Source organism: Eschrichtius robustus, chromosome 19 (genome assembly GCF_028021215.1).
Source record: "Eschrichtius robustus isolate mEscRob2 chromosome 19, mEscRob2.pri, whole genome shotgun sequence".
In the NCBI taxonomy this organism is placed as follows: domain Eukaryota; kingdom Metazoa; phylum Chordata; class Mammalia; order Artiodactyla; family Eschrichtiidae; genus Eschrichtius; species Eschrichtius robustus.
In genome coordinates, this window is record NC_090842.1 from 31,819,700 (window position 1) to 31,839,154 (window position 19,455).

The window sequence follows — 19,455 nt, forward strand, 5'->3', positions numbered from 1 at the left end:
CTTCTCTCATGAGCTGTGTCTAATCTGCCTCTCCAGCAGGATGTTTAACTTACTTGTTGAGTTTTAAATTTCAACGACAGTATTTTTCACCTCTGAAGTTACATATAATTCTCTTTCATATGTCCCTCGTCATTTAAAATCTTATTTTGTCTTTCTTTTTTTCCTATTTCTTTCTTTAATGTCTTTAATCATTTAAAATTTTATTTTCTATTTCAGGAGATATATTAACAGACATTCTTAAAGATCTAATCTTGTTCTTTGTAGTATTGCTAACATTCACTCATGGTAAACTGCTCCTCATAAATTAAAAATTTTTGGATTTTGACCTCATTTTATGGAGGGTTTTATCTTCAAGACTCAAGTGTAATCTAGATTGAAGTCGTTTCTTCTAACTGTTCTTTTTCTTTGTTTGTTTTTACCAAGTACCTCAAGGGTATTACCAGCATGGGATCTCTTTTCATATTACATTTTTGCCCTGAGAGTTCCTGGACCATGCAGATTAAGTAAAAGAAATCAAACCATAAACTCAAGAGAAGGCAGTCTTATGGCTATGAATTCTCAGGGGAAACACTTTTCTCCCTACCCAGAAACCATGCTGAGATAAATTTACTTGTTTCCCTGTGCTGTTTGGCAGAAAGTACTACCCTTTAAGGGTTCTGACTTTACTGGATTTCATTCTCACTGCTACACACTGGCCTAAGCCTCATCTTTCTTCCTCATATAGGCATCAATATCCAATTCCCTTGGCAACCAAGACCAACAAACTCTACCTGACAGCCACAGCATTGTCTAGTCTTTACTAGATAGTCTCACAAATGTTATAGAAATTCTTCTCCTCTTTTAACATCATTTTCCCAACCCAACAGATTATATTCTGTACTTTCAACCAACTCATTTTCTTCCTTTTGACTTTCTATAAACAGAACACTTAGAACTATGCTTTAGCAGCTCAGAATTCCTCTGGGCTCCACCCTCTACTTCAGATCACTTTATCTGTTGCTGTGTACCTTTAGTATCTAGCTCTTATTCTGCTTTGAGATTTTGCCCCTGAACACTGTGTTTCTTTGGTTCCTAGCAGTGTAGCATACTGGCGATCCCCATTTCATCCATATGTCCAAACCAGCCTCCAGCTTGTCTCTAGACAAGAGACAAGCAAATTCTGAATGGTTATCTGTGATGTCTGGCAACCTAAGTTGGTCACTAACTTAGCTAACGTTCTAAGAAATGATGCATAATGAAAACGTATGAAGGAAAAACATACAAGAGAAATAGCAAGCAAAAGAAAACATGGATAACTAGATTTGAGGATTTAAAAACATGATCCAAAGCATACCTCTATATCATCTTTAAAGATAGCTGGGGCAGGTTTGTATTCTGGATCTTCCACATCCCTGTTAAGTACCAACAAATGCTATGATTATTGTACTGAACTTCAAATTTCTCATGGCAGGACAAACAAATGGGGTATTGTTGGAAGGACTGCTTCGTATGTTTTAACGGTCCGACTGCAGTCTCTGTTCTTCAGCCAGAGGAGCCCAGGCCTAATAGCGTGAAGGCTATTTACATGGCAAGTCAGAAGAAAGCTAGTTCTAATTTACTCTAACTCCCAAGTTCACTTATAAATGTGGTATTAACCTTAACATAGTCTCTTAACTTTTCTCTTTTGGTAAGAAAAGAAAGATAATAAAGGCCTCGTAATAGGTATAATGAACAACATCAGATTTCTCTTCAGTTGTAATATGCTTAGCTTTCTTCTTCCCTCTTAGGTCCCTAAAATTTTATAGTCTTAATTGCCATGACCATTAAGAATGGAAAAATGAAGGACTCATCAAAAGAATGGGTGTGGGGAAGGTCCGGTCTCTTCCTTCATTGCACTCTGTTGGACAAGTGCTAACTTATTAGAGTACCATTGGCTCTTTTGAATTGTAAACTCCAATTCTCGTACTACTACATTATTTAAAGAGAAACATCACCGACATAGAATATGCTGATGTTGATAGAGCTATATGGAGAATTCATGACTCTGAAATCCACGTACCCATCCATATAATCGTTTGCCCTCTGTTCTGCAGCAACTGCTTTCTCATCAGGTTTTCCCACTCTTTCCAAGAAGCATAATGCCGGGTCTGCTCGGATAGTGTTATACTTTTCATAACCTAGAGGGATGAACAATTATGAAAGTAAAAAGGATAAAAAGAAGAAAAATATATAAATATAAGCATTCCTCATATTTATGATGAGTGATATTTCTGGACTGAAGGGACCATATATTAAAATGATATAGGTTAAACATGTTTTCTAGAAATTATCACAAACATTACATGGTCTGGCAATATGTATATTTAAAAATCTAGATTAAATATATCAGTTAAAAGGAAAAGAGGAAAAACTGACCACACATAACATATTTCACATAAAAACTCTTCCTGAGAGGGGACGTTATGTGAGACTTATGTCCAAGAGAAGCAGTTCACATATGCCACCCATTCATGAGGAAATGTAGTGACTGACAAACATAGTTTGGGAGTGTATGCTTTATATGATGTATATAATAATATGGGTGTTACTGGAATAAAGCTGTAAGTGGAAATCAATAAATTGAGAAGTAGCTGAATTACACTATACGTAGATGAAGACTCTACCTATCTTACTTCTCACTTACCATGTTTAAAAACTCCAATAAGGAGTGACTTATCAGCATCAAAATCCCACCATTCAGCAGGAACTTCTGAGTGGTCTGGTTCTGGGACCCAAACATCAATGTCACTTAAAAAAAAATCATGATATGACTTTATGAGTTACCATAAACAAGTCTAAGAGGGGGCAAAATTTTACATAGCTTCTAAAAAGCATTGTGGTTTTTAAGAAAAACAGGATACAATTTTACTCCATTTTTAAAAATTTTCCACAATTATCACGTATTAAAATTATAAAACTGCACAGTAACAACAAAGGTACCATAAAATTAATTAATATTCTTAAGCAAACAGAAGAACTAAGTTTCAACAGGTTTACTTTATTCTTAAGGAATCATATTCTTTCCACTAATTTCCTTCAGATACAGACAAAAGGTTCTATCAAAAAGTAGAGTCTTATGTCAGCAAACAACTTGGCAAAAATCATCTGGGTCAAAAATTTCACTTTGTATATGAGGAGACTGAGGCGCTAAAAAAGCAAATGAATGGCTCTAGGCTGTAAAACAAGTTATGTCTCTTTTAGACCACTATTGCTAGGAAAGTCGCACTAAAAAATTAAGCACTGCTTACCAGTAAAGGAAGCCTAGCAAAGAGTTAATAATGTTTGACAAGGATTAGCAAATAAGTATCATTAATTTTGATATAAATACACGTCATTCTTAAATTGTATTCAACAGTCAAAGAGATTGGATAGGGTAAATTACCTGAGGGAATCAAATATTCTACTTGAGATTTTCCCTATGACATTAATGTATTATCAATTTTCAAAGAATCAGAGATATAATAAAAAACTTAACACAAATTATATTAACTAGAATTTCATCTCTTCAGCACGGCACCATAAATTTTATAAATTAATTAAGAAAGGCCTATAGGTGTGAAGAAATGGAGCATTTCCTACTTATAACTAAGTTGTGTGGCAAAAGTTCATCTGTAAGTTGGTTGCCTTTGGGAATGCAAAATAAATTTTCATACAGATAAAAACTGATAAATGGTCAATATGTTCCTGGGCTAGTCCACAAGAACCCAACAGTTAACCACTAATATAGTTGAAATAAAAGATATTGACAATTAAAAATAGTTTTAAGTTTTATAATAAAACATAAAAAATGGATTAAAAAATTACTTTTTATTTTTCATAAGTGTTTTGCCAGGAGACAAAAAGAAATTTTTCAACACTCTAAATGCACACCTCATTATATCTTATTTTGCTTAAAAACAGAAGCGTCACAATCACAATATTTTTTAGTTTAGTGCAGAAAGAGAGAGAGAGGAAGAGAGATTTTCCGGTGATATGGCAAAAGTTGAAAATGAGATGAGGAAAAATATAGTTAAAGAAGATATTTATTTTTTATTGCATTCCTGGTCAGGATTAAACAAAGCAGAAGCACAGAAAGACAAAAGAAAGAGGAAAGAACACCGGAGACAGGATGCCAAAGGGGGAAAAATAAAGTGGGTCAGATACTGTGCTTCCTCTTACCAATCATCAGGTAGCACTCTAAAGCTCAAAATATTGTGACTGTCATCTGAGGTGGAAGGTTTTTCCTGTTTTTAGAGAGCAAAAGGCACTAAATATATACCTCATGGGTTTTTTTAAAAAAAATTTATTTTAACATCTTTATTGGAGTATAATTGCTTTACAATGGTGTGTTAGTTTCTGCTGTATAACAAAGTGAATCAGCTGTACATATACACATATCCCCATATCTCCTCCATCTTGTATCTCCCTCCCACCCTCCATTATCCCACCCCTCTACTTAGACACAAAGCACCGAGCTGATCTCCCTGTGCTATGTGGCTGCTTCCCACTAGCTATCTATTTTACATTTGGTAGTGTATATATGTCCCCGCCACTCTCTCACTTCGTCCCAGCTTACCCTCCCCCTCCCTGTGTCCTCAAGTCCTTTCTCTACATCTGCGTCTTTATTCCTGTCCTGCCCCTAGGTTCTTCAGAACCATTGTTTTTTTTTTTTAGATTCCATATATATGTGTTAGCGTACAGTATTTGTTTTTCTCTTTCTGACTTACTTTACTCTGTATGACAGACTCTGGGTCCATCCACCTCACTACAAATAACTCAATTTCGTTTTGTTTTATGGCCGACTAATATTCCATTGTATATATGTGCCACATCTTCTTTCTCCATTCATCTGTCGATGGACACTTAGGTTGCTCCCATGTCCTGGCTATTGTAAATAGAGCTGTAATGAACATTGTGGTACATGACTCTTTTTGAATGATGGTTTTCTCAGGGTACATGGCCAGTAGTGGTACTGCTGGGTCGTATGGTAGTTCTATTTTTAGTTTTTTAAGGAACCTCCATACTGTTCTCCATAGTGGCTGTATCAGTTTACATTCTCACCAACAGTGCAAGAGGGTTCCCTTTTCTTCACACCCTCTCCAGCATTTATTGTCTGTAGATTTTTTGATGATGGCCATTCTGACCCGTGTGAGGTGATACCTCATTATAGCTTTGATTTGCATTTCTCTAATGATTAGTGATGCTGAGCATCCTTTCATGTGTTTGTTGGCAATCTGTATATCTTCTTTGGAGAAATGTCTATTTAGGTCTTCTGCCCATTTTTGGATTGGGCTGTTTGTTTTTTTGATATTGAGCTGCATGAGCTGCTTGTATATTTTGGAGATTAATCCTTTGTCAGTTGCTTTGTTTGCAAATATTTTCTCCCATTCTGAGGGTTGTCTTTTCGTCTTGTTTATAGTTTCCTTTGTTGTGCAAAACTTTTAAGTTTCAGTAGGTCCCATTTGTTTATTTTTGCTTTTATTTCCCTTTCTCTAGGACGTGGGTCAACAGGGATCTTGCTGTGATTTATGTCACAGAGTGTTCTGCCTATGTTTTCCTCTAAGAGTTTGATAGTGTCTGGCCTTACATTTAGGTCTTTAATACATTTTGAGTTTATTTTTCTGTGTGGTGTTAGGGAGTGTCATAATGTCATTCTTTTACATGTAGCTGTCCAGTTTTCCCAGCACCACTTATTGAAGAGGCTGTTTCTTCTCCATTGTATATTCTTGCCTCCTTTATCAAAGATAAGGTGACCATATGTGTGTGGGTTTATCTCTGGGCTTTCTCTCCTGTTCCACTGATCTGTATTTCTGTTTTTGTGCCAGCGCCATACTGTTTTGATTGCTTTAGCTTTGTAGTATAGTCTGAAGTCAGGGAGCCTGATTCCTCCAGCTCCCTTTTTCTTTCTCAAGATTGCTTTGGCTATTCGTGGTCTTTTTGTTTACATACAAATTGTGAAATTTTTTGTTCTAGTTCTGTGAAAAATGCCATTGGTAGGTTGATAGGGATTGCATTGACTCTGTAGATTGCTTTGGATAGTACAGTCATTTTCATAATGTTGATTCTTCCAATCCAAGAACTTGGTATATCTCTCCATCTATATGTATCATCTTTAATTTCTTTCATCAGTGTCTTATAGTTGTCTGCATACAGGTTTTTTGTCTCCTTGGGTAGGTTTATTCTGAGGTATTTTATTCTTTTTGTTGCCATGGTAAATGGGAGTGTTTCCTTAATTTCTCTTTCAGATTTTTCATCATTAGCGTGTAGGAATGCAAGAGATTTCTGTGCATTAAATATTGTATCCTGTTACTTTACCAAATTCATTGATTAGCTCTAGTAGTTTTCTGGTAGCATCTTTAAGATTCTCTATGTATAGTTTCATATCATCTGCAAAGTGACAGTTTTACTTCTTCTTTTCCAATTTGGATTCCTCTTATTTCTTTTTCTTCTCTGATTGCTGTGGCTAAAACTTCCAAAACTATGTTGAATGTGAGAGTGGGCAACCTTGTCTTGTTCCTGATCTTAGTGGAAATGGTTTCAGTTTTTCCCCAATTCAGAAGGATGTTGGTTGTAGGTTTGTCACATATGGCCTTTATTATGTTGAGGTAAATTCCCTCTATGCCTACTTTCTGGAGGCTTTTTATCATAAATGGGTGTTGAATTTTGTTGAAAGCTTTTTCTGCATCTATTGAGATGATCATATGGTTTTTCTCCTTCAATATGTTAATATGGTTTATCCCATTGATTGATTTGCGTATATTGAAGAATCCTTCCATTCCTTGGATAAACCCCACTTGATCAGGGTGTATGATCTTTTTAATGTGCTGCTGGATTCTGTTTGCTAGTATTGTTTTGAGATTTTGGCATCTATGTTCATCAGTGATATTGGCCTGTAGTTTTCTTTCTTTGTGATACCTTTCTTTCTTTGTGATACCACCTTGTGGTATCAGGGTGATGGTGGCCTCGTAGAATGAGTTTGGGAGTGTTCCTCCCTCTGCTATATTTTTGAAGAGTTTGAGAAGGATAGGTGTTAGCTCTTCTCTAAATGTTTGATAGAATTCGCCTGTGAAGCCACCAGGTCCTGGGCGTTTGTTTGTTGGAAGATTTTTAATCACAGTTTCAATTTCAGTGTTTGTGATTGGTCTGTTTATATTTTCTATTTCTTCCTGGTTCAATCTCAGAAGGTTGTGCTTTTCTAAGAATTTGTCCATTTCTTCCAGGTTGTCCATTTTATTGGCATATAGTTGCTTGTAGTAATCTCTCATGATCCTTTATATTTCTGCAGTGTCAGTTATTAGGTCTCCGTTTTCATTTCTAATTCTATTGAGTCTTCTCCCTTTTTTTCTTGATGAGTCTGTCTAATGGTTTATCAATTTTATCTTCTCAAAGAAATAGCTTTTACTTTTATTAATCTTTGCTATTGTTTCCTTCACTTCTTTTTTTTTTCTAAAGATTTTTTTAAATTAATTAATTGATTTTTAAATTTTTAAAAATTTTTTGGCTGTGTTGGGTCTTCATTTCTGTGCGAGGGCTTTCTCTAGTTGCGGCAAGTGGGGGCCACTCTTCATCGCGATGCGCGGGCCTCTATCGCGGCCTCTCTTGTTGCGGAGCACAGGCTCCAGATGCGCAGGCTCAGTAGTTGTGGCTCACGGGCCTAGTTGCTCCGCGGCACGTGGGATCTTCCCAGACCAGGGCTCGAACCCGTGTCCCCTGCATTGGCAGGCAGATTCTCAACCACTGTGCCACCAGGGAAGCCCTCCTTCACTTCTTTTTCATTTATTTCTGATCTGATCTTTATGATTTCTTTCCTTCTGCAAACTTTGGGGTTTTTGTTCTTCTTTCTCTAATTGCTTTAGGTGTAAGGTTTGGTTGTTTATTTGAGATGTTTCTTGTTTCTTGACATAGGATTGTGTTGCTATAAATTTCCCTCTTAGAACTGCTTTTGCTGCATCCCATAGGTTTTGGGTCATGATGTTTTCTTTGTCATTTGTTTCTAGGTATTTTTTAATTTCCTCTTTGATTTCTTCAATGATCTCTTGGTTATTTAGTATCATATAGTTTAGCTTCCATGTGTTTGTAATTTTTACAGATTTTTTTCCTGTAATCAATATCAAGTCTTACAGAGTTGTGGTTGGAAAAGATACTTGATACGATTTCAATTTTCTTAAATTTACCAAGGCTTGATTTGTGACCCAAGATATGGTCTATCCTAGAGAATGTTCCATGAGTACTTAAGAAGAAAGTGTATTCTGTTGTTTTTGCATGGAAGGTCCTATAAATATCAATTAAGTCCATCTTGTCTGATGTGTCATTTAAAGCTTGTGTTTCCTTTTTATTTTCATTTTGGATGATCTGTCCATTGGTGAAAGTGGGCTGTTCAAGTCCCCTACTATTATTGTGTTACTGTCGATTCCCCCTTTTATGGTGGTTAGCATTTGCCTTGTGTATTGAGGTGCTTCTATGCTGGGTGTATGAATATTTACAACTGTTGTATCTTCTTCTTGGATTGATCCCTTGATCATTACGTAGTGTCCTTCTTTGTCTCTTGTACTAGTCTTTATTTTAAAGTCTACTTTGTCTGGTATGAGAATTGCTACTTCAGCTTTCTTCTGATTTCCATTTGCATGGAATATCTTTTTCCATCCCCTCACTTTCAGTCTGTATGTGTCCCTAGGTCTGAAGTGGGTCTCCTGTAGATAGCATATATACGGGTCTTGTGTTTGTATTCATTCAGCCAGTCTATGTCTTTTGGTTGGAACATTTAATCCATTTACATTTAAGGAAATTATCGATATATATGTTCCTATTACCATTTTCTTAGTTGTTTGGGTTCGTTATTGTAGGTCTTTTCCTTCTCTTGTGTTTCCTGCCTAGAGAAGTTCCTTTAGCATTTGTTGTAAAGCTGGTTTGGTGATGCTGAATTCTCTTAGCTTTTGCTTGTCTGTAAATGTTTTAATTTCTCTGTCAAATCTGAATGAGATCCTTGCTGGGTAGAGTAATTTTGGTTGCAGGTTTTTCCCTTTCATCACTTTAAATATGTCCTGACATACCCTTCTTGCTCGCAGAGTTTCTGCTGAGAAATCAGCTGTTAACCTTATGGGGATTCCCTTGTATGTTATTTGTTGCTTTTCACTTGCTGCCTTTAATATTTTTTTCTTTGTATTTAATTTTTGATAGTTTGATTAATATGTGTCTTGGTGGGTTTCTCCTTGGATTTATCCTGTATGGCACTCTGCGCTTCCTGGACCTGTTTGACTATATCCTTTCCCATATTAGAGAAGCTTTCAAGTATAATCTCTTCAAATTTTTTCCAGTCCCTTTCTTTTTCTCTTCTTCTTCTGGGACCCCTATAGTTCGAATGTTGGTACATTAAATGTTGTCCCAGAGGTCTCTGAGACTGTCCTCAATTCTTTTCATTCTTTATTCTGCTGTGTGGTAGTTATTTCCACTATTTTATCTTCCAGGTCACTTATCCATTCTTTTGACTCATTTTTTTCTGCTACTGATTCCTTCTAGAGAATTTTAAATTTCATTTATTGTGTTGTTCATCATTGTTCGTTTGCTCTTTAGTTCCTCTAGGTCCTTGTTAAACGTTTCTTGTATTTTCTCCATTCTATTTCTAAGACTTTGGATCATCTTTACTATCATTACTCTGAATTCTTTTTCAGGTAGACTGCCTATTTCCTCTTCATTTGTTTGGTCTGGTGGGTTTTTACTTTGCTCCTTCATGTGCTGTTTATTTCTCTGTCTTCTCATGTTGCTTAACTTACCGCGTTTGGGGTCTCCTTTTTGCAGGCTGCAGGTTCGTAGTTCCCATTGTTTTTGTTGTCTGCCCCCAGTGAGTAAGGTTTGTTCAGTGAGTTGTGTAGGCTTCCTGGTGGAGGGGACTGGTGCCTGTGTTCTGGTGCATGAGGCTGGATCTTGTCTTTCTGGTGGGCAGGACCGTGACCGGTGGTGTGTTTTGGGGTGTCTGTGAACTTATTATGATTTTAGGCAGCCTCCCTGCTAATGGGTGGGGTTGTTTTCCTGTCTTGCTAGTTGTTTGGCATGGGGTGTCCAGCACTTTACCTCGCTGGTCGTTGAGTGAAGCTGGGTCTTAGCATTGAGATGCAGATCTCTGGGACAGCTTTTGCCATTTGATATTACGTGGGGCCGGGAGGTCTCTGGTGGACCAATGTCCTGAACTCGGCTCTCCCACCTACGAGCCTCAGGCCTGACACCCAGCGGGAGCACCAAGACCCTGACACCTGGCCGGAGCACCAAGACCCTGTCAGCCACATGGCTCTTACATGAGTCCTTGGCACATAGAAAGCACTTGATAACTGTGAACTAATATTGCTATAACTATAATTACAGGAACAAGCTGGGGGAGCGATTCATCTTCCTGCTAGTGTTGGATGGTCTCCTGCAGAGGTGGGGGCTGGCTGTGGTTCACCGTGGGGACAAAGACACTGGCAGCAGGAGTTCTGCGAAGTACTCATTGGCGTAAGCTCTCCCAGAGTCCGCCATTAGTCCCACCAAAGAGCTCAACCTCACGGTTTAAATGTGCCATATGCATGTTAAGTGTTCCTTAACTGCTAGGGAAAGGCATACAATAAGGTGCATGTACTCCTATTGTTGATTTCTGCTTTTAGAGATTCAGTTCATGTGCTATCTTTTGCATAAAGCCTCTAACTTCCCCAGGCTAGATCATCCATTCAAAATAGATTTTAAATCTATTTTGATTTAAATATTCATTTTGATTTAAATATTCACAGTATTCACAATGTGCCAACAATGGCAATAATAAGACAGACATATCCTTGCCCTTTTGAAGAGGTATCTGCAAAACCTCTTCAATACCTGTGATGAGTGCTGTGACAGGGCACTCTGGGTATGTGCTTTACCCAGACATGAAAGGACAGGGAGGCTGAGTTGATGTTGGCTGAGCAGTAAGAGAGGGAAAATGAAAGAAAACGGGAAAGAGAATGTTCCTGCAAGAATGCAAAGGCCTGGAGGCATCAGTAACCATGGCATATTGACAAATGCAGATCTAAAGTTCAGAAGAGAGATGTGGGCTAGAATTAGGTTCGGAAGTCATCAGTATGGAAATATAAGTTGATGCTGCAGAAAAGATGTGAACACCCAAGAGTAAGTGACGAGAGGGCCTATGTGAACACATTTAAGAGACAGATGGAAGAGAAGCCTGAAAATGAAAAGTGGCAAGCAGAATGCTAAAAAGAAAATCTACAGGAGAATGGTATCACAGACACATTTTAATAATACAGAAGTGGTCAATAAAGGTAAATAAGATAAACACTATGATATATTCATCAAATTTAGCAGTGAGAATGTGGGTGAAGAACTTCTTAAAGTAGGTGGTGGAGTGAGGGGGTAGCAGCTGAATTGTAGTGGAATGTACAGTCAATGGGAGAAAAGAAAAAGAGGACAGCAAATACAGATACTTCTTTAAAAAAAGTTTGCCTGTGAAACCAAGGAGAGTAATAATATGGTAGTCTGAGGTGAACTGGGTGCAAAAGTGGTGTGTGTGTGTGTGTGCATGAGCATGTGTGTGTGTGTGTGTGTGTGTTGAGAGAGATGTAAATATTTTAAAATCCAAATGAAAAGCCAGAAAGGGAAAGAATAATGAAAGAGGATAATTCATAGATCACAGTTCCTGGGAAATCACAAGGCGATTGAATGCAGTCAGACCAAGGAAAAAGAGGAGCCAATTAGTCACCAAATATTTACTGGGTGTTACTATTTCCCAGATTCTAGGGGCTGGGAACACAGTGATCAATAAGACAGATAGCATACTTCACCTTCAACCAGCTTAAATTGTAATGATAGGGGAAATACAATTTAAAAATAAATATAATTTTTAATACTAGTAGGCAACATGAATGAGATAAAATAAGGTTAAGTAATAGTGGGTGACTGGTGGGCTGCTTTAGCTAGGGTGGGCAGGGAAGGCCTATCTGAAGAGGTGAAACTTAAGCTGAGACCTGCATGATACGAAGGGGTAGTTCTGTGGGAGATTAGGGGAAAGAATATTTGTACTAGGGGGAACAGCACAGAATGAGCCTGACATGTTGGAGGAACACTGTGGATGAGGAACAGAATGGAGGAAGAGGTCCCAGAGTTATGCAGGGCACTGTAGGATTGGGCTTTATTCTAAGAGAAATGACAAGCAACTGGAAGGTTTTAAGAAGTGCCTTGGGGCTTCCCTGGTGGCGCAGTGGTTGAGAATCTGCCTGCCAATGCAGGGGACACAGGTTCGAGCCCTGGTCTGGGAAGATCCCACATGCCGCGGAGCAACTGGGCCCGTGAGCCACAATTACTGAGCCTGCGCGTCTGGAGCCTGTGCTCCGCAACAAGAGAGGCTGCGATAGTGAGAGGCCCGCGCGCTGCGATGAAGAGTGGCCCCCGCTTGCCACAACTACAGAAAGCCCTCGCAGAGAAACGAAGACCCAACACAGCCATAAATAATATAAATAAATAAATTAAAAAAAAAAAAAAAAAAGAAGTGCCTTGGCCTGATTTTTGCTTTAGAAAGATCACTCTGGCTGCTGTGTGAAGGTCCGACTGTAGAGAGGCAAAATAAAAGGCAAAGATGGGAATTCCCTGGTGGTCCAGTAGTGGTTAGGACTCTGTTCTTCCACCGCAGGGGGCCCGGGTTCGATCCCTCATCTGGGAACTAAGATCTTGTATGCTGTGTGGTGCAGCCAAAAGAATACCCAACAACTCTTGAAAAAGAAGAGGCAAACAGACTCACTTAGGAGGCCACTGAAAAAGCCTAAACACGAGATAATGGTGGCTTGGACCAGGGAGTTAGCAGAGGAGAGAGTGAAAAGTGCTCAGGTTTGGCATATACTTTGTCAAGCTAGCAAGTCTTCCTGTAGGGTTTGAGGGGAAGAGAAGAATCAAGAATGATACCAGAGCAACTGGGTGGTACATTTAGTAGGATGGAGAAGGCTTGTATGTGGGAAGGTGGGGAGGAAAGAATAGGAGACAGATTTGGGAGATACACAGGAAGTTTGAGCTGTTAATTAGATTTTTCAAGTGGAAATGTTTAGAGGCAGCTAACTCAGAGCTCAGAGCTGAGAGGAAATGTCTGGGATGAATATGTAAATCTGACTGTCATCTGTGTATAGATCATATTTAATATGATGAGGGTGCATGAGTTTACCGAAAGGGAAAGTACAGATAAGAAAGAAAGCTGAGGACACACCTCTTGGTCAATCCAACATCTAGAGATCTATTAGAGGAATAAGAGCTAGCAAAGGAAAATGGAAAGGAAAGACCAGTGTGGAAAAAAGGACAACCAGGTGGGTGTAGCAGCAAGGATGCCTACCGAAGACATCACTTCAAGAAGGGAGAAGTAGAATAAGTTTAGAGACTGATCACATGGTAGGTTATTAGTGGCCTGATTAAAAATCATTTCAGCGGGAGAGTGGAGATGAAAGATTAATTGGAATAGATTGAAGAGAAGATGCAAGGTAAAGAAGTAGAGACTGTCCACACAGACAACTCTTTATTTTCATGAAGGGGAGCGGAGAAATGGAGTAGTAGGACGTATGTACGATACATGATATTAAGGAATGTATATATGCCAAGAGAATGATTCAGTAAAGAGGGGTAAAATGATTTGGCAAAGACAGGCGATTACAGGCGTAAAATCCTTAAAAGGTAAGAAACAAGTTCTAAGCATAAGGGTTGCTCTTAGGAGGAGGATTTCTACTGCATCCCAAGGCAAGGAATAAATAGGGGGACACATATGACAAGTAGAACTGAAGGTAGCTCTTGTCTGATTGTTTCTGTTTTCTCTGTGAAATATATAGCAAAGTCATCATTGGAGGGTGATGCTGGTGGGACAGGAAGATGGCTTGAGGAGAGAGGTGTGGAATGATCCTCTTTAAGAGTAGGTAAGTGAACTTCCTAGTCATGGTGGTTAAACAGCTTACTTGTGTTTAATTTCGCTTGAGATCAATGCTCATAAATTTGAAGTTAGTTATTCGGCAGGGTTTGTGTGATTTTCTCCAGCCATGTTCAACTGCTTAGGTATAGGCAAGGGGTAAAACGATTTTTCGGTTTAACATGAGTTGGGGTTGTGCCACGAATGTAGAACAGAGAGGAAAGCAGGCAAAGAATCTCAGTTAGTGAGTACAGTGCTGGACTACAGAATGCAGGTTTATAATGAGGAAAGTGGGGCATGAAGGTGGAGATGGATAACATGGGGGACATCGTGATGAAATTAGAGAATTAGAGTGAAAAGTACCCAAGTTAAGTGAGTCTGAAGGAAATAAGTGACAGCTGAAATGCAGATTGAAGAGGTAATGCTGTTACTGGTGATAGTAAGATTAAGTATATGATTGTGTGTGTGTGTGGCTGTGGTGGAGAGGAAAGAAGACGATTGTAGATAAAGGTCAAGGAACTGAGAGACTAAGGTGCTGGATGGATCGATCATATGAGGACGTAAAAGTCAGTCACTGCAGTAAGAGGGAGGAAGGTTAAGTTTTAGATTTGGTAGCAGGAAGCTATTACTAATGCTGATGTTATTATTCTTATGGTAACTTTCAGTGACAGAGCCAATGATGAGATTAATAGACAAAAGGCAACAAAATGGCAAGGGTTACTCTAAGTTTGGTAGATTTTTCTTCCTGTGAATTTCACTGAAGATTCACTTAATATACAATTTTCTGGTCATTTAACTTTTGCCTCATTATGTTGCTGAAAAATAAACATGCTATTTAATTTACCTTGCATCAACTCCGTCAAACACTTTCTGACACTCATTTCCAATGACTTCTTGCTTTAGATAATACAGCATTCTTACACGAAGCAAGACTCTAAAAATGAGGCGGAAAATAAAAATCAAAAGACACAATGACATTAATCATTAAAGAAAATTCACCCATGGGGTTAAAATTAGAAAAGAATTTGTATAAAAATTTTTATAATGAAATAATAATAATAACTTCTGATTAAATAAACCTCATTACTATCATATATATAAAATAGGTTTCTTCAAAATCTTTACAATCATCATTATTTAATATCCAAGTAAGATATAATGAGATCACTTGGAGGCCAGTTTTTTTTCTCTCTCTGCTGATGAAAAGTGACACAAGAGGTACCATAATTTGCTGAAGGATACCCTGGTAAGAATAAGATTAGGATTGGTCCTAGACCACACTGTCTCTGTACTCAAAATCAGCATGCTTTAAGATTGTTAATAAATTCAGAAGTAAACTTCTAATGGGTTGTGTTAAAAATACCCTACTACCTACTTATTACAGTGGTGTTTTATATGTTTTTTGTAGCCTTCATCCTGAAGTAGCTGCTCAGGATTGTATTTTCGAAGCCATTCTGCTTTTTGTATATCAAATGAGCTTGTTTGAGTCTTTACTTTCTTCCCTTTTCGACCTCTGGGTACAGGGGCTGACAGGCCTGTTAAAATGAGAAGGACAAATGAAATCAGGGATAATTTGTATAAAGACGTTCAATTTGAAACATTTTTTCAATGGAAGAAATTTCTGGAGACTTTCAGCGGTCTGTGTAGGCTATACAGAGATCTTTGAAATATTAATGGTAACAATATAAACTCAATCACAAGATAAGTCCACGTGACACCACACACATATTAACAATTTCCGCCAACCACCCAATTTCATAACTCTAATTAATCATTCTGATTACCTCTATGTTGCAAAACATTTTTTTCCAAATGTAAAAACTGAAAGATCAAACCTTTCCCTCTGCTTTACTTTTTGCTTCCTTAGTTACAAAAACACAAGTTGTGGCCTCTTGATTTTCAAAACTGATTGTTACTAATAACATGGATTAGGTTTTGTGGGGTTCCTGTTTAAGAGAGCTAAATTCATTTGATTTCTTTGACATTTTTGTTGTGAAATATGTCAAAAATAAAAAACGGGGCTTCCCTGGTGGCGCAGTGGCTGAGAATCTGCCTGCCAATGCAGGGGACACGGGTTCGAGCCCTGGTCTGGGAAGATCCCACATGCCACGGAGCAACTGGGCCCGTGAGCCACAATTACTGAGCCTGCGCGTCTGGAGCCTGTGGTCCGCAACAAGAGAGGCCGCGATAGTCAGAGGCCCGCGCACCGCAATGAAGAGTGGCCCCCGCTTGCCACAACTAGAGAAAGCCCTCGCACAGAAACGAAGACCCAACACAGCCATAAATAAATAAATAAATTTAAAAAAAATAAAAAATAAAAAAAATAAAAAACGGATTCCCACTCTTAACATATTCCATATTTGGTCAGTTTTTTATTAAAGGAAATAATACATAAAGTCCAATTCACTCCTTCCTTCACAGAGATAGTCATTACCCTGAATTTGATTTTCATTTCATGCACGTTTATACTTGTGTGTTGGAGAAATATTCAGTATTTAAGCTTTCATTACATTATACATGCAACTCTGTAACTTATTTATTATTTTTAATTTTTTTCTGAGATTTATAAATACTTGCTGATTCATGGAGGCTGTAATTCATCCATTTTAACTGCTGTGTAAAAATCTATTCTATGACTATATCACCTGCTTATTATTCTTCAACGATGCTGGAGTTGTTTCACTTCCAAGTTTTCACAATTACAAATAATACAGTTGTGATTCTTCCTTTCAATTCTTGTCTCGTATCTTTTCCCTGCCATATTCTACCAGCCAGGAGTTTCATCACAATGGTAAATAGAAGCACTATGTAGGTTTGTCCCATTTTTCCTTAGGATTCTGGTGGTTTTGGCCTTTATATTTTGATACTATTTTGTTCAGTGCATACAAGTTCATATTTGTTATATCTTCTTTTATGGATTAGTCTTTTTTATTATGTAGTATCCCTTTTTAATCTCAATTAATGCTTCCATGTTAAATTGCATTTTGGTCTATGTTAATAATGCTCTGTATTCTAGTCCTCCTGACCCTTGTTGGTTCGGAAACTAAACAGTGCATATTTAAAAATACACATATTGAAATTTTCCTAATAAAATATGGAGATGTTTTATATTTTTAAATTTCTCCCTACCATAATTTCCTCAGATTCATCATTTAATCCTATTTACTTTTTCATGTAACTGCATGTTAATTTTTACATGTTAATTTGTAATTTTTAAGAGGTCTGTGCCTTGAATGTTTCTACAGTACTTCAGTCTTTTTTCAAAATCATAGTGTATCTGAAGTATCTTTGCAGATATTAATGATATTTTTTAAAAAGTTGTCTTCTCCTTTCATAGTCTTTGTTTCCTACAAGTTCATTTTAGTGGTTTGTTTTTAGTCTCTCTCTCATGTTGGAGACATTCCTCAGATGCCTGATACCCTTGGTTATTTGCTCATATTTAAGAATGACAGAAAAGTTGATAGGCAGGCTGAATGAGTGGAGCTGACTGTTGACTCTTTGAAGGGTAATCCGGCTGGCTTTTTCCTGTCATTATCTTTAGGTTTTGGCCTGGTCAGATTCACCAAGGACGATTCCTTAGTTTTCTTCCTTGAGTATGACACTGTCCAGTATACATATTCATTTAACAGCCATTTAGTAGCTCCATGTTGCAAATACCAATGAAATGCAGACATTCTCTATTTTATCTTCTCCAGAGAATAAACATTCAGTCGCTCTTCACCATGGCTACATGGAGTTGAAAAGAGTATTTAGGTATCTGATCCCCCTTAAACAACTTTTAATCAAAGCCCCTGTCCTTTATATCCACTTTCAGAGGTCACGGATGTCACAAACTCCTGAAACTTTTAGATAATCTATGAAGCAAATCAGTTGGTTGTTGCCCTTTCCTACTGTTGACCTAAGATTCAGCTCTTTCTGGTTGTTTAAGTTAGTCATCACTAATCTAATGCTTCTAGGTTCCAAAATTCCTTTTCCATTCTCTCTACTTTTAAGGGTTTATCCTTATTTATTTTTAAATTATGGAATTAAGCATACACAAAAATAGATGGAATAATACGATGGATCACCAGATCCTATCATCCAACTTCATTAATTATCAATTCATAGCCAATTTGGCTTCATCTATATCCTGTTTGTTCCCCAACCTCCAACACTATTTTGAAATAAATCGAAGACAACCACCACTTCATTAATAAATGTCTGAGTATCTTTTAACATACGTAAAATATAAGGCTTCCTTAAAAACAAAACAAAAAACGACAGTACCATCACCAGCCCTAAGAAATGCAATAACACTTACTTAATATTTAGTATTCAAATTTACAATTACCTAATAAAGATAATAGACAAATTTCTCCTGGGCTGTTTGTTTCAATCAGGATCCAAATAAGGCCCACACACTGCAACTGGCTGAGGACTCATAAACCTCTTTCAGGTTATAGCAGGGTTTTCAATCTTGGCACTATTGCTATTTTGAGCTGCACAGTTTTTCACTGTAGGGGCAGTCTGTGGTCTTGTGGCCTCTACAAACTAGATGCCATTAACATGCTCAAACCTGTGACAACCCAGGGTGGGAGCAAGATTGGGACACAAGATCATGTCTGGTTGTGAACCAATGGTTTATAGATACCCTCCCCATTTCCTCCCCTTCCACTATTTATTTGTTAAAGAAACTAAAATTTATACCTGTACAATTTATAAAGCTTAATACCTTGAATTTTTTCCCCTTTATTGACATATAAGTTGGGTTTCAAGGAAGAGTGAAATTATATTTGTGTGAATCTTTTATCTTGACCAGAAATCAGCTCTTCACATTAATAATTTCATTGCCTCCTATTAAGATAGACCTCCAGTGACCACCCTAAACTAGGTGCTTTCTGTTGTTCTCAATCTCAGTACTTAGTTTATTTACTTCACAGTACTCATCATAATCTATAATTATTTAGGTAATTTATCTGCTTTCTTATTATGTCTGTCTGCCTGACCAGAATGTAAGGTTCACGAGCTCAGGGATCTTGTCTGTGTTGTTCCTTCTCATCTTCCCAGTACTTTGCACAAGAAGCGCAGAACAGGCACTTTAAAGAGGTATTTGTTGATTAAACAGAATAAAATTGTAAAACCAATTTAAGGGCATAGTAATCTTTTTACCTTTATAGAAAATTCAATTATTTTACGCAAAAAAGAATGTTCGTAGGGTTATGGAGCAAATGTTACTTGTATATACCTCTGATGGGACTATAAACTGACACAGCCACGTTTGACAGCAAATTAAAATAGTTATAACAATTTTAAATGTATATACCACAGTGTTCCAAATTTTAATATACACACTAATTGCTGAGGAACTTGTTAAAATGTAGATTCTGATGCAGTAAGTCTGAGGGCTAAGATTCTGCATTTCTAAGAAGCTCCTGGGAGATGCTGATGCTGTTAACACACAGACCACATTTTAGGTCCTAAGGAGGTATATATGCTGTACCTCAACAATTCCATTTCTTGGTATTTACTTTAGTAGAAGATTTATTCCTGTGCACAAGGAGGAACGTACAAGGATCTTCACTAAA

General features: G+C 37.6%; 1 protein-coding gene across 17 annotated transcripts in view; it reads right to left on the reverse strand.

Annotated features, from left to right (window-relative positions):
• The window catches only part of CHD9 (chromodomain helicase DNA binding protein 9), a 244,201-nt gene that overhangs the window by 32,163 nt on the left and 192,583 nt on the right, over positions 1-19,455 (reverse strand). For all 17 annotated transcript variants that reach the window (XM_068529053.1, XM_068529054.1, XM_068529051.1 and 14 more), the window contains 5 exons: positions 15,267-15,426; positions 14,736-14,825; positions 2,663-2,766; positions 2,039-2,156; positions 1,334-1,391 (listed from right to left, as the gene is read on the reverse strand). In XM_068529053.1, the coding sequence (XP_068385154.1) occupies positions 1,334-1,391; positions 2,039-2,156; positions 2,663-2,766; positions 14,736-14,825; positions 15,267-15,426 (530 nt within the window). The remainder of the gene's footprint in view (positions 1-1,333; positions 1,392-2,038; positions 2,157-2,662; positions 2,767-14,735; positions 14,826-15,266; positions 15,427-19,455) is intronic.